General features: G+C 37.8%; 1 protein-coding gene across 15 annotated transcripts in view; it reads right to left on the reverse strand.

Moving 5' to 3' along the window:
* The window catches only part of SH3D19 (SH3 domain containing 19), an 81960-nt gene that overhangs the window by 28457 nt on the left and 38287 nt on the right, over positions 1-15216 (reverse strand). For 5 of the 15 annotated variants that reach the window (XM_056490675.1, XM_056490672.1, XM_056490687.1 and 2 more), the window contains 5 exons: positions 14026-14066; positions 6560-6602; positions 5167-5314; positions 4741-4939; positions 3213-4211 (listed from right to left, as the gene is read on the reverse strand). In XM_056490675.1, the coding sequence (XP_056346650.1) occupies positions 3213-4211; positions 4741-4939; positions 5167-5314; positions 6560-6602; positions 14026-14066 (1430 nt within the window). Of the gene's footprint in view, positions 1-3212; positions 4212-4740; positions 4940-5166; positions 5315-6559; positions 6603-7477; positions 7519-14025; positions 14067-15216 lie in introns of all 15 variants that reach the window. The other 10 variants (XM_056490683.1, XM_056490681.1, XM_056490676.1 and 7 more) reach the window with 6 other exon arrangements.

The following is a 15216-nucleotide window of genomic DNA, read 5'->3' on the forward strand; positions in this document are numbered from 1 at the left end:
TTCCCTTCCTAGGGTTGTCACAACAACAAGCAAATCACTGTCATTTTGCAAAGTAATGACAGTGGCAAATATGTTAGAAATGCAAAGGTCTGGGGAACTGAGAACAAGATTAGAGATTCTCTTCCTGCCTTTGCGAAACATTTTACCATGGGTTCATCTTGCAAATCCTAAGCTGTTCCTATGGGAATGTGAGAAATAGCTAGTGTCAGTGCTCTGTGTTGCCTCATTTTCAGAGAGCCAGTATTGTTCCTGCAGACACTCTGTCAAGACATTGCACAGTATTAGTTATCCAGGGTACAGGATATGATCTTGAGCTCAAAAATGTCAGCAAAAATCTGGAATTAGTCCTAATTTTACAGTGTAATAAAATCGTAATACTGCCATACCTTTTTCTCTTTAGTAGGCAAGAAGTGATTGCAGTGCAGATGACATTTTATTGAATGAAGAAAATCACAGGCAGATGACTTAAGAACTCAGGAAACTATTATATGAATAATTCCTCTTTAACCATGAGGATGGAAAGCATTTTCTTTTTAATTAAATGTAGAATGACACCTGGGGCACCAACCAGAAAGAGTAAGAATCTTATCACTTCATCATGAAAGCTGTTTTTCTCAGGTGATTTTCATTTGTGATCACTTGACCTCTGATTTAATGGAGGAATTAATATTATAGAATTTTTCAAGGTTGGAGGCAAGTCTGTCTTATAGTGTACATAGCTAAAACATTACTTTTTTCAAAATGTAAATATTCTCTTTTCTTGCCTAGTACTTAGAACAGGTACATTTTCCTTCTATTTGTTACATTTATTAATCAAAATAAAATTACTGAAATGACAAAAGTTTTACCCTAAACAGCTTTTCTTCTAAAACCATCCACATATATAGTACCTATTCCATGACCCCAGTCTCCAGACACAATGATCATGCCTCTGTTCCCATCTAGACACCATCAGCCATACATTTCCTTGACGTAAATACAAAACACCTCTCCAGTCACCATGTACTCCTACTTCCTTTCAATTTTAGTGACATTTTTGCAGTGTTCCTGGAATCTGTCAGCCCAAGAAAAAATAGGCTTGTATCCATGTTGAAATAATCACTTCTCCTGCAGGATCTTTAATGGTCTTATTTTCACTACTTTTATAAGCTCCCCTGAGAACTGTATGTACTAATCTTAGCAGTTTAAAACTTTAAGGGAACTTTCTACATCTGCCTTGGAACTTTTATGACAATACAGATGAGATAACAAATTGGAACTTCATCTGACAGTATAATTCACGAACTGTGAGGAAATTTCATTTGTTAACCATCATTAATATTAATTTACTGTGACAACTATACAGCATCTACACTTCTCTTTTGTGAAAGTTAAGGTGATAAATGATGTGTGGTGGGTCAATCCCTGCTGGATGTCATGTGCCCCCCAAAGCTATTCTATCACTCCACTCCAAAGAACAGGGAGAGAAAATGTAACAAAATTCTCTTGGGTATAGATAAGAGCAGGGAGAGACCATTCACCAGCTACCATCATGGCCAAACAGACTTAACTTGGAGAAACATCACTTGACTTTATTAGCAATCAAATCAGAGAAAGATAATGAGAAATACAACCAAATTTTAAAAACACCTACTCTCACCTCTTCCCTCTTTCCAGTCTCAACTTCACTTGCAATTTTCTCACCTCCTGTGGAAACTGAGGTGGACAGGGAGGTGGCTTCACCTGCAGATGCAGAGAGCTTCAGCTTCAAACCCTGGGAGACACCAAGCTAAGAGGAAGGACATCCTTTTATGTTGTGGCAAGAGAACTGAGAAGAGCTGCCTCATGGGAACTGTTAACCAGTTTATTACAAATAAGCTGTTGCTCTTGGTTTTGGTATATGGTTGACTGGCTGCCAGCTACTGGTTCTGTTCCTTATCTTCATTATCGATTAGATCCAGTACCCTCCAACCCATCTATATATCTCCGTGCTTTCCAAGTTTCGAGGTATTTGGAAGTTGCCTTTATACCATGCGGTTTCTAAGTTTGTAATTTTTACATTAGAAGTTTTTTGGCTTTGGCAACTCCATTGTTCCCACCTCTTTATTTATTCTGCAACAGACTCCCTGTCTGGCCCCTACCCGCAGTGGCCATAACCTCCTGCCTGAAGCAGCACAGGCGGATGAAAACAGGGGCTGTGGTCAGTTTATTACACATTGTCTCTGCTGCTCCCTCCTCATCACAGGACAACTTCCCATGCTGTTACCCTATTTCAACATGAGATCCCTCCTACTCTGTCAGACATGGGGGAAGGTTCTGGCAGCTTCTCAAAAAAGCCATCCCTTCCCAACAGTAGACTTCCCAATACTAAAACCTGGCCACACAAACCGAACAGATGAGGTTTGAAAAAAAAAATTAAAATCACACCTAGTTCCTTAAATAAGCATTTTGTGTGTCACACCCTCTGCTTTAAAACAGAATTATCCCTGGATTGTAGTGGGGCTGGTGAACTAAACCAGACATACTGAATATTAAGAGGGCAAAACCTATGCTATAAAATGTAATCACAGCCCAACACCCACCTATGTCTTAAACTACCTGAAACAGGACTAAAAAAAAATTGTCTAATAGTATCAAACAAGGCTTATGAAACGAATGTAGTTCTAGTAATTGATCTGTCCACATTAAGAAACCCCTGAAGCTGTAGTTGTGTTACCAGAATGCAGTCACATGACAAGACAGACAGGAGAGAGAAAATAAGTAGGCATTGGTGAGATGGACAGACCACCCCAGTATGTTGGATCATGAGTGCTCCTATATGCCACAAACACTGCTTCTTCAGAAAAAATCCTTCTTCAGATGACTAGGTTTCCACTACAGAACTTAAGGCATGCAAATAAATTAGTCACATTAGATAGTGAGAGATAAGTTGTCCGAAGTTCCCAAAGAGAACTGTGACACATTCTGGAGGTGACACCTAGCATATAACATCAAGTCTTTTATCATTATTTTAGTAATCATGTAATATATCCAGCAAACAAGTTCTGAGATTTATCTAGTCTTGAAACCTCCTGAGTCTCAAAATCCATGTAATTTCATAGTGATCTTGACACAATAGAAAACCGAAAGCTCCTTACACAATACAAACCCCAACAAGACAAGTAGATGTAATTCACACAGGATACACCTGCAAAGAATAACCATAGTGACAATTTAAAATTTTTTTCTTTTACCTGCTGTAGCTTCAGAACTGATGCCATCTTTAACTACAGAAACTGGACTTAGCGGCAAAACATCATCATCAAAACTGATCAGATCTCCTTCCATATCTAGTTTATTTTGCAGAGCAGGTGCTGAGGAGTTGTCTGCAGGGGACAATTCCCCCAGAGATGTTAAAACTTTTTCTTGGGCAGATAGAGAAGGCCGTGGAGGAGCAGCAACTGGTTTTAGGGAGGCCAAAGAAAGGGCAAGATCTTCTGAGTAACATGACTTTTTAGGAACAAGAGGCCTTGGAGCAGGAACAGGAAATCTCTTCTGTCCATTGCTGTTTTCTGCAACTGATCCACTCCTTGCATCAAGAAAATCACTATTGCTACTTTTGACAAGGCTGGGTTTTGGTTTCTTCAGCAGTTCAGGTTTGGTTATAACACTGCTCCCAACTATTTCAGGCTGAGGCTGCAATTCTTTGGAAGATAGTGATCTACTTTCAGTCCATGCATCCCACTCTTCTGAAATTCTGCCTACCCCTGGCTTTGGAGCAATCACTGGCTTCCTTGTAGTAACAGATCTTGGGACAAATGAACGAGGGGCAATTTCTGGCTTTTTGGATGATCCTGAGGTATCATTAATGCCTTGGGATTCAAAAACTTTGATCCTTGAAACAATACTATTTTGGCTCCTTTCTGTACTCATGCTGTCTATCACCAAGTGATTGTCTAGTAAGCTGTCTTCATCTAGAAGAGGTGACTGCTGAATTGGAAGTTGCTGCTGTTTTGCAGTACACTGGTTCACTTCTTCTCCACTCTCTGTCTTACTTTCAGTACTTTTGACCACAGGTCTGAGATTGCTTCTTGATCTTGGCTTTGGCACAGGACATATCACAGCATTGGGATTTACTTGGCACCTCTGACTTTCATGATTTTCAAAGACCATTAAAGGATTCTCATATTCGGCTGGAGAGTTACCCAGAAGAGATGCAGGAGGCCTAGGAGGTTTACGAGGACTCTGTTCTGCTAACAGAAAATAAAAGATTTTACTTATCTATTCCAGAATATTTAATTTGTGTTATTTTTTGACAGACATCAGGATGACAAAAATTATGGCTTTCATTGAGAAATCTACTGGTGCTTGTAAAAATACAGTTCTGTTCCTAAAAAGATTAATGGAAAAATATACAAACTTTAGGAAAAAGCTGAAGATTGCTGAAACACATGGTATCTATAAGTTGAGTTCAAAACCTCCTGATAAATTGCCCTATTGAGGGCATGCAAACAAAATCCAGACCAAAGAAGAGTACAGTAGCTTCCCCAGCTTGGTTTGCATGCTTTTCAGTCTGAATGTATGAAGTGCTGCTGTTTTAATGATACTCTGAATGCAATAGTAGCTTTTCAGAAGAAAGGATTTTTACAGAAATTTACAGTAGCAATAATTCACAGAAATTTAACTGTTATTCATATTAAATCCTGCACAGGCCAACAATAAAGTGCATCTTTAGGAGACAGAGTAAAGTTTTCATCACAGAGAAATCCAAACCAGCCTCACCTTGACAGCCTGATTCCCAGTGTGTAGACACACTAGTTTTTACATTACTTCCTGGCAAATGGCTGATTAGCTCCTCAGGAAAGTCAGTTTGTGTTGCAGAAGTAGTGGTTTGTCTAGAAGCAGCAGCATTATTGTTATTTGTTGTATTGACTTGCACTTGATTGATTTCTTTTATCACCTGCTCGTACGATGGAGGAAGCTACAAAACAGAGAGATAAATATTAAGGTACATCCAGCTATGATGATTAAAAAAATTGGCATATTAATTAAAAAATGCTAAATTAACCTATACAGAGGAAAAGAACACTGTCGTAATCTTCTACTCAACATGATGATAGTCTGAACAAGCAAAAACTGTTCCTCTCTAAACTAATGAGCTTTTTACGTTTGTTCATCAAACAATGCCTCATGTAAATTCACACTCACCTCAGCTGGAAGATGCTCATTTCTCCTCCACTGAGCATGAGATGAAGCAGAAGGGAATCCTAATCCTTGAGGAGTGACAGGACTTGCACCTGGAAACCAGGAGGATGGTCGGAGGGGTTCAGCAGCAACTATTGTAATTTCAGGACGCCTGGAAATGGAGGCAAAGGGGAATAATTACCTAAAACATTTACAAATAGTTCTTTTAAGTATAGCAGACCAAGGTTTTCTCAGAACAGGAAATAAAAGTAGCTCAGGGTTTTCTTGATTTAACTAAAGGTGTCTTTCCATGATTTCAAAGCAACTTACCTGACCTTTCTAACAAACTTAGGCTTCCATTCAAAGCTCCTAATTAAATCTCTTAGCCAAAAAGTAGGTTTATTTGCTTCAGTGAAGTAATTTAAATGCTAAAAGTTAACATAAACATAACATTAACTTAAACATAAGTGTAATTAGATGGCAGAAGTCTTAGTCTTCATGGGATAATGAGAACTAACCATGTGCTTGCCCTTAGCCAGCTACAATCTGAAAACAGTAGGGTAGTTAAAACTGCTTCTTGGCTAGATACCTAAAAACTTGTGTATCTTCAGACCCCAAGGGAAACCTTCCAGGGTGCTAAAGTGGGGCAGAGCAAGCCTCACAAGGCCTCTGGGACACAGGCTATTTGCTTCCATCACTCAGGACTATAGAGACTTCTGTGAGAGTAAAGGACCCACAGGTAGCACCCCTGGTTTATCACTGTACCAGCTCTTTCAGAGCGTCAGCTGTAGGGGTGGCCCATGCTCCCAGGCCATGGTCCCTGCAGCATCACTGATCCACCCAAAATCTCACTAAACTTTCATTTTGAAAAGGGACTTCTGTGAATAGATAAAGCATTTGCTACAGAAGCTTCTGTCTGCTGACAGAAAAAAAGCTCCAGAAGGATAAATTCTAAAACCATTTAAAAAACAGTTTATAAAAAGAAGGGTACAGTTCCTTCACATCTATAATACTGGCAGACTCAGTTCACCAGCCATCCAGGTTGGTGACCTCCTTTTTCAATACCCTTTGAGAAACTGAAAGAAGGGCTTGAAAGTGTCCTTATTTTCATTGTGAAGTGATCCTGCATATACATGTTAGCAAAATAAAACAGTTCTGCAGAGGTTTGAATGGTTAGTTGCATTCCCTTTTTGAGGGCACATACAGAAATTAATTAGAGAATTCCTCAAACTCTCAACCTATCGTGCTTAAAAAATCAAAGCATTTCTATTTTTTTCCAAGTCTACTCTAAGCATACTAAGGAGAGAGAGAAGGAAAAAAATAAACTACAGGAGAAAGGCATAAAAAGCAATACTGGGACACAATCTATCAAGTTTTACAGTAACACCTAAGTGCAATATAAATAACAGCATCATACCTTCTATCCCTCTGTTGATCACTATGGCTAGAGGTCCGAGAAGCTACATAAAGAAACAAAAGTTTTCAAGAGGTTAAAAAATACTGTCTCAACAATGTGAGAATAATAGCCCTTACCAATCCACTATCAATGAAATGCAGAAAATAGAGCCTTTCATCCTAAATCCCAGATTTTAAGATGAGCCAAGTTTAAAATAACACTATTTGTGTTAAGTATGAGAAGTTTTTTAAAATATTCAGAGTGGAATTTCACAATCATTTTAAGTCTCTCTATGTCCAAGTTACCACCAAGAGAGATGATCCTGTCCTGTCTTCTTCATTCCCACACCTTCCTATATTCTGCATTGTGGGGACCCTAGAGTTGAAGCTTCTTTTCCTTTCTTTAAAATGATACATGAATTAAAGAAAAAGAAGTGTTAAACATATCAGCTTTTCCTTCTGACGGATAATTTCTGAGATGTGTTCTTTAATATTATTTAATGTCTCTGCTTGTTTTATAGAAGGGAAAGGTACTAAGGCACAGAACCTAAAAAGATATTTCACCATCCTTCATGTAAAAAAAAAAAACAACTAAATGTTCCCAGTTAGATGCTTGTTGAAGTTTCAATCATTTGTGGATTAAGAGCCAGAAACATTTTTATTTTCTAACCATGTGTCTTAAGTTACTTAAAATAAGCAAATCTTAGTTTTTCTGGTTTTGCCATATTTACATTCAAATAATTTTTCTCAATGGCCACATTGCATTTTCATTTGGATTTCTTTAGAGAGAAAAGCAAATTATCCAAGTGAAAAACTTTTTGCATAGCAAGTGCAATTTAAGGAAATGGTAGCATCTTATTGTGCAACATCACAGCATCGTTAGCCAAAATCAGCAAAGCATACTTGATTGAAGAGTTGCAGAGTGTTGTGTCAGACATACCTCTTCGACAGGGCATTTTGGATGTGCACTATTCATGAGTGCTAGAGGAAAAAAAGAAGGGGTTACAGAAGAGAAAGAGGAGGTAAAGGAGAACAAACCAAGGCTTCAGAGTGCCAGAGACCATGATCAAATGTGTTAGTCATGCAAGGGTAGTGCATATGCCACTGTTGAAAGGGGATAACTGTAATGTCTATTCACAACATAGTGTCTTAAAAAATGAAAATAAAAATGCATTATATTTCTAGTTGCATGCCAATTTTAACAGTGGCAATTTAGAAGTTTTCCTTGCAATAAATTAACCATGAAGAATATAACTGAACATGGAAATGTCTACAGTATAACTCAACAAGGAAACACAGTGGGAATGAGCAGAGTGAAATCAAATGTCTTTTTTCTATGCTTTTTCTAGTTTAAAATTCTGGTTTATTTGGGTCCTTTTTCTCCCTTCCAAAAATAATAATTTACAATGAGGACTCGATACAGGTGCAAAGAAATTGGGATCCCATAACTTATACCCTTACCTACCACAGAGGTACGGGCAGGCAGGTTGATCCCAGCAAGAGGCATACCTCAAATAATTTCACATCTAAATCAGTTCTGTAAAAATTGTTTGACTAAGTAAATAAGCACCTTGCCTTCACTTTCTTCTTCAGAGATCTCAACACAGCACTAATCTAATACACGCATTAGAGGAAAAAAAAAACCTAAACTGACTCAAATCAAATCCAGTATTACTTACGCAAAGATGATGGAAAAAAGTGTTCTTTTGGTAAATGTAGTCAATGCAACTACAACTGTTTGGGCTGTAGCACAATTCCAATGATAAAGGGAGGAGAAATAAAAGCTAATTAAGGAGGAATGTAAAACTGAATTGATAAACCTGTCACCTTACTTCACTATTTCTTAATTTCTGGAAAAATTCTACAAGCTCTTTCTTCCTCTGAGATTCTAAATGTGCTTCTATTTATCAGAGTTATTAAACAGGAAAAACCTAAAAAAAAAAACTTGAAAGACCTTTCTCCTTTCATAGTATAGGCCAAAAAAAAAAAAAAAAAAATCCAGTTAGGTATCTATGTAACCCATCAAGCTTCAAAATTCAAGTAAACAAATAAATTCTCTTGAAAACAACACATTTAAAATATTTATAGAAAAATAACTTTACTAGTTTATATATATGTATAAGCATGTCTCCTTGAAAGGACTAATATAGGTATATTTTCAGAATGTACACATTTTTCTGGAAAAAATATCTCTCAAGCATTAATGAAATGAAATTACTTCTATGTATATAAACAATTAATATAAACATTTATTTTTTAATGACACTGACAAAGGTCTTCCCTTCTTCTGTCAACATCTCTACTTTGGCTGTCACATTATTTTACAACCACACTTTGAGAACATATTTTGTTTTGGAAGCTCTTAAGAGGATTTAAATCCACAGTAGAAACAGAGATAAAAGCTACTGCATCTTCTGCTCTCAGGTATTCCACAAATGCTATGGAAAAGAAAATAGAAACTTTCTAAATAATCCTTGTCCCCGGACTTGCAGAGCTTTTATTCCTTCACGATTTCAAAGAAATTAATTTAAATTAAAAAGTGCATGAAAGAAGACATGAATTGTTAAATATTGTACACACCTGACTTAAAAAAACATAAGAAAAAAATTGCAGCTATTTTTCTGGCCTTGTGGTTTTCAATCCTTTAAGTCCATTCTTCTTTCCTTTTGCAGATTGTCTTGAAAAAATAGACTATTAATTTTCCCCTCAGATTTCAAATGATGACAGTTTTCAGATTTAAAAAACCCTCTCTTACATCAAGGGAGTCAATGACAATTGAAAACAGCTTCGCAACTTCAACAATAAGAAATGCACAGAAGTTTATGCTTAGGAGTATTGAAGTAAAACAAGCAAAGCAGTTTCAGAAAGGGAAGGAGATTAAAATCTCAGTGTATAAAAACCTCACTTTTTCATATAACTTTATTGGCTGGGGGGTGGCTGGGAATCAAATCAACTCATACCATTATCACAATTAATTTCTGTTAGTGTCAATGAGGCACTTTATTAGCTAGTCAATGAGGCATCTCATACTGTAAATAGAGGGCAGATCAATGACTTATAGATTCCTCTTTTGTACATATTTCTTAGAACTATTTAGTGGGCTTTTTCCAATTATTTTTAAATGTGTGGAGGCAAGGGGTATTCTATTTGTGCTGCATACTTACGTTTCAAATTTTTTCCTCTACTGTCTCTTCTCAGGGTCCTACTTTTTAAGTGTACTTAATATGTCATTTGTATTTGAAATACATACAGATTATGGTGCAGGGCGTATTTTAAGCTATGGGATCAAAACGTCATATAATGGTGGTTGTATAAGTACAAACACCATTATACCACAAACCCATAAACTTCGATGCTACAGACAAACTGGTGGCAAGTCTGACATGCAGATTTGAACCTTTGGAAGACAGCTGGGTTAGAAATTACAGTCCTTCAGGCAACCTTTCAAGGCAACATAAAGACAACTGAAGTTATCAAGGATCTGCTCAGAGGTAAGGTTCTGTTGTGAGCACTGAGTGCTTCCACAGTGTATACACTGCATAACAGTGTTTGTGTGCTTCCAGTAACAAACCTGTATGAAATACTGAACAGTTTTCTCATTGCAGAGTGTTTTAAAAAGAAGTCTAATTTTGCATTGAAGATTGGAAAGACAGCCTCAGATAGGCCAAGCCTTTCTGCAACAAAGACACCTGCTAATATTTAAAAACACACCTTCTTTCAAGGCTTTCTAAAACCAGGCTAGACATTTCTTTCAAATCTATGAAATACAGAGACTATTAGATAAGGAATCTATTTGTTTCACTATACAGATGCCTAGGAATAAAGGTTATTTATTATCTCAAGGAAGGCAAAGACTCCCTCCTTTACCTACAAAGTAATGCAGTTTGAAGAACTGAAAGAATGTTCCCATGAAAGAGGCCATACCTGGAGTCGTTGAAATATCAAAGGTGTTAGATGACTGCAGAGATCCTTTTTCAGGGAACACTAAAACAATCAGATAATTCTCAAGCCAACACCAGAAAAAAGACCCTTCATTTCATCCAACATCTGATTAGACTATTTCTGTATGGAAAGGTTGTGAATAAAAGATGTTGATGCATCTCTGTTTTCTCCCAAACTGTTTCTTGGCACAAGGGGGAGGTCTTGCTCCTTTTCTGGTTCTGTTTCCAGGCACCTCAGGGACATATCAGATTGACATTACAGGTAGGTTGATTTAATGCCTGAATGTAGCTAAAGAGATAGTGATGTCCAATTCCCCTTCCAAACAGATTTTTGATTCGCCTTGAATGAACGTTAGCACTCATTTGACCCCACGGTGAGTTCACAGTGATAAAAAAACTGCCGTCTGTAGAGTTTTTGTCTGCTTTACCTCCCTGGACCTGCTCACCTCAGGCTCAGATCACCAGCAGCACAGGGGAAGGAACATGCCACCCCCAATAGCAATCTCTTTCCTGCCTCTGTTTCCTGTCTCCAGTGCTTCTTTGTGCAACTTCAGGGAGGGAACTGATTAAAAAAAAAAATCTAAGATGGTAACAGGGATTCCTCTTCCCATCCCCAGGGTAGTCCTCTATATCCTTTTCACAGCTAAGCTAACTGTTAGACATCATAGAGGCTGGCATTGCTGCTGAATAAAATCTTCATAACTACACCCTTACAGCAAGCCTGTAGTTTTACTCAAATTTGACAATCATGATTTAAGAAGGCACTTCATTCCTTCCTACACGTTTCCTTGGGCTGTATGTTCCTGCCTCTGCACCATTCTCTGCATTATGCCAGCCCAAATGTTTGTGCAGATGGGGAAGAGAATGAGGTCAGGGAATTGATCTGATTGGGAAAAAGTGGAAGCCAAAAGAATCTTGGAAGCCCCCAGGCAAAACAAACAAAATGAAAAACAAAAGACACAGCCAAAACCGGCTGCAAAACTGCCAAATGGAAAGCCACAGCTTCAGAGTGCATATAAGCTGTTATGCATCCTTCATTCAGCCATGTATTTACTTAGGACAAAAGGAGAATAGAACAAGATTTGCTTCAGTAGCCCTGCTTCCTAACAACACCCTGGTCTAGAAGAGCGAAGAAGTGAGTGAAAACACTTTTCGCTCCCCTTTGTCTCACTGCTGGAGCATTTGGCTTGCCTCTTTCTGATTTCTTTGGCATTTTAGTGCACATTTTTTGTGCTGGCATCAATGGAAATAGTTTCACTGATTTCAGTGGCAGTTGGATAAGAGGGTGTGTCCAGGCCTGAGACCACCATAAAAGACCCTGGGGTAACTTTTTAAGAGTGGAGATCAAAACATTACTTCTGAGCAGATCTCATGTTCACATACTTGCTTCCTTCAAGTTACATTGGGCTCCCTTTTCTGAACTTTTCTATGGATCAGTCAAAGAACTGAAAACCACACTGTCTTTCTATCTGAAGTTGTGGTCAGAGCACCATAGGAAAATAAATCCTGTTTCTCTCTGGCCACAAGAAATGGAGAGACTTATCAAAACAAAGTGATACACAGCACTGTCCACAGGTGGGTAAATTGAAACCCTGTACATACTTATGTTTCTTGAAAATTTGAGAGTAAGAGCCCAAAAAAATCAGGAATTAAGAAAGACAGATTTCTAACTCTGTTTAGGAAATACACTTGTCCAGTGAATATCATACTTTAATGGCAAGGGGAGTCAGGAATGATTTAGTGTCCATTGTAATATAGGTCCATCCTAACAGCACTGGGTACTGGTGTACAAAAAACTATAGCATTATGTACAATGTTACAACTTGCTATGTTGTTCTGGGGTGATTTTGTCATGTTGAATTGTATCCCCATTTGTCTGTAGCCCAGAAATAAGTTTTGTACCTTTAAGGCTGGCTTTGAGGGTGAAGAGGGGGGAAGAAGAAGCAGTGGAATGTCTGAGGCAGATGTTATTCAAAACACAGAAATAGGAGTTCCATCATTTCGTCTCCGCCATGGTGAACAGCTCTCCTTCGCTTTTAGTGACTTTTTGACTCACTGAAGGAGAAAAGTTCCCTGGAAAGCTTTTCTTCCTTTTTTTTCCCTGGAATTATTTGAACCTGCTCTGGACTGGGGACCCGGGTAAAGCATCAGGAGCTTGAACCTGCGGCCCTCCAGAGCCTGGCCTGGGCAGCGGATTTTCCAGTGCTGGAGGGACTGAGAACAGACTGAGCTGAGCTAACATCACAGGAGAGAGACTTTGAGTTTTTCACCTCTTCAGAGCAGCAAGAAGTTTCATTGTTTGGTATTAGTTTTTTGTGCTGGGCAGTGTTTTGCCTGTTGAATAAACAGGTTTTTTCTACTTCTCTCTGAGGAGATTTCTTCCTGAACCGGTTGGGGGAGGGGCCACTTGGGTTTGCTTCCTGGGGTGGCCCTTTGGAGATTTTCTTACAAATTTGCCCTAAACCAGGACATATGTACATGGATATTATTTTGCTAGCTTATTATCTAAATAATTCACATGGTACTTACATTTCATCATAGTTATTCATATGTTATAAGTAAATAACATGAGCCACAGCTTCTTGACTGGATTTTTATGTGACTATACCTCAAAACAAAGAATCCATTGCTACTACATTTTCAAAAACATAGATATGAAATGTTAATGATGTCTTAGATGATGTCTCTGTTTGGCAAGGTACTGGGGCTTAGGTGGTCTGAATCAATTTTTGACTCCACCCACAGAAGGCCCTCCATAATCTGGTGCTCTCTGTTTTCCAGTTTCCATCTGCAGCAGCAACAGCATAAATAAAGTGTTGTATAGTAATGATAGCATCATGCAGACTTGCTCTGAGTAAAGCTTTCATGATGCCCTTTCACTACCTCCAATCTAATCCACAATAATGAGTCACTGACTAATACGTCCAGGAGAAACAAATCAGTACTAAATATAGTAATTTATTTTTTCCCATAGGAGAATCCTGAGGGTTGTTTCATTAATACGAAATTAGTCATGGAAAGAAACTAACAGCATAAAACACCTTGAAAGATGTATCTGAAGAAACTCTCTGTCTGGAAACATCATAAGCAGGGAAAGGAGAAAAGGACTTAAATGTTGAAACCAGGGAAGAAGAATCTGGACTTTCATTAAAGCTTCATAAACAATCTTTTGTTTTCCAAAACAAGCCCAGTACATGAGTCTAATTCTGTCCCCAGTACAGTGAATAAGCAGTTGCTGCATATTTCTACTAAAATAAAGCAATTTTCTGTTTTGTCAGATGAACTAAAAATTGGGCACATCTAACCCAAGGTCTTCAGAGATGGATCACATCTGTGCACAGATGCATTAGCGCATAAATAAGAAAATGTTAGGAACTTGAAAGAAGGAACAAAAAGATGGTCTAAAAAGAGAGAAAGAAATTACAGCCCCTCAGTTTACTGCTCACTTACTTACAGCTACTTCGTTTTGGCATACCAAGTTAAACAGTTACTAAAGAAAAGATGTATCAGTCTTAATATAGTTCTCAAAAACAAAAAGTAAACTTACATCTCCTGATTGCTGCTCTTATAGATGACAAAGGTCCTTGGCTTATTGAAGAAAAAAAAAATTAAAACATAGTTAATGTCTCAAATAGAAAACAATTAAGTAACATCATGAAAAAATTCCCCATATATTGTAAAGGGTTTGCCAAGCCTGTTTTTTCCCCTATGTTGTTATCTTACAGGAATTTTTCCAAAACTCCTGAACTATACAACCATACCCAAGCCCTTTTAATGAAAACCAGGTTACAGCTTGGCTTCAAGACTCTGCAAAGACAGAAAGCCAATTATCAAATCCATTATTTCTTTCAATTCTGTCTTGAAGTTCACATTCGGTCTTATGTGGGCGTGCATATTCACAGATTACAAGCCTTGGATGACTTAACATTCTTGTAAATAAATAAAACTTATACAGAGAAGTAAAAACCTACAACCCTTTTGCTATATATTTTTTAACAATTACTTAACTTGTTATCCCTTCCAGTTGAGATAACATTTTTCAGTAATAACTTGGTGGCTGGGGTTAGGAAGACAACACGACCAAATATTTGTTGATACACAAGGACAGAAATATGTCTCCTTTTGCCAACTGGTTTCCTTAGTAAGACGAAGGCTTCTGATGTCTTTCCTCTGAATGTCCTATTTAACAGATACAGCAGTCACTATTATGTCTGCAAGTAAAAAAATCAAATCTATTTTGGGATTGTCCTTTTCAGAAATGTTGCAATTTGAAGAATATGGTATTAATATATTTTCTTCCACTTTGTGCTAAGCTACGATGGAATTAAAACAACACAAACAAACAGACCAACCAACCAGTTCAGAAAAGAAGGGGATTCTCTCTTTTAAACACAAGAGATAAAAAATATTTATTGGTGAGAAGCCTTTGGAAGTGCTGAATGGACTTTTTAAAGGCTGAAAATAAATAGACATTATCTGGTTCAAATTAATACAGTATCTAAACAACAAAACAAAGTTATACGAATCAAGCCTTTTCCAGAAACCTTCCAGCACCAGACTTCATCAGCAGGAATGTTAGTACAGGTAGTGCATTTTAAGTCTGCTGGAGGCTGCTGGCATGCAGCACACCAACTTTGTCAGGGCTCAGTTTAGCTCCACGGACATGTGATGGCTGCAATTACTCCAGTGTGATGAAGAGTTGGGGGATTTGGAGGAGAGAAGAAAGATACAGTCAAAA

Source organism: Oenanthe melanoleuca, chromosome 4 (assembly GCF_029582105.1).
Source record: "Oenanthe melanoleuca isolate GR-GAL-2019-014 chromosome 4, OMel1.0, whole genome shotgun sequence".
In the NCBI taxonomy this organism is placed as follows: Eukaryota; Metazoa; Chordata; class Aves; order Passeriformes; family Muscicapidae; genus Oenanthe; species Oenanthe melanoleuca.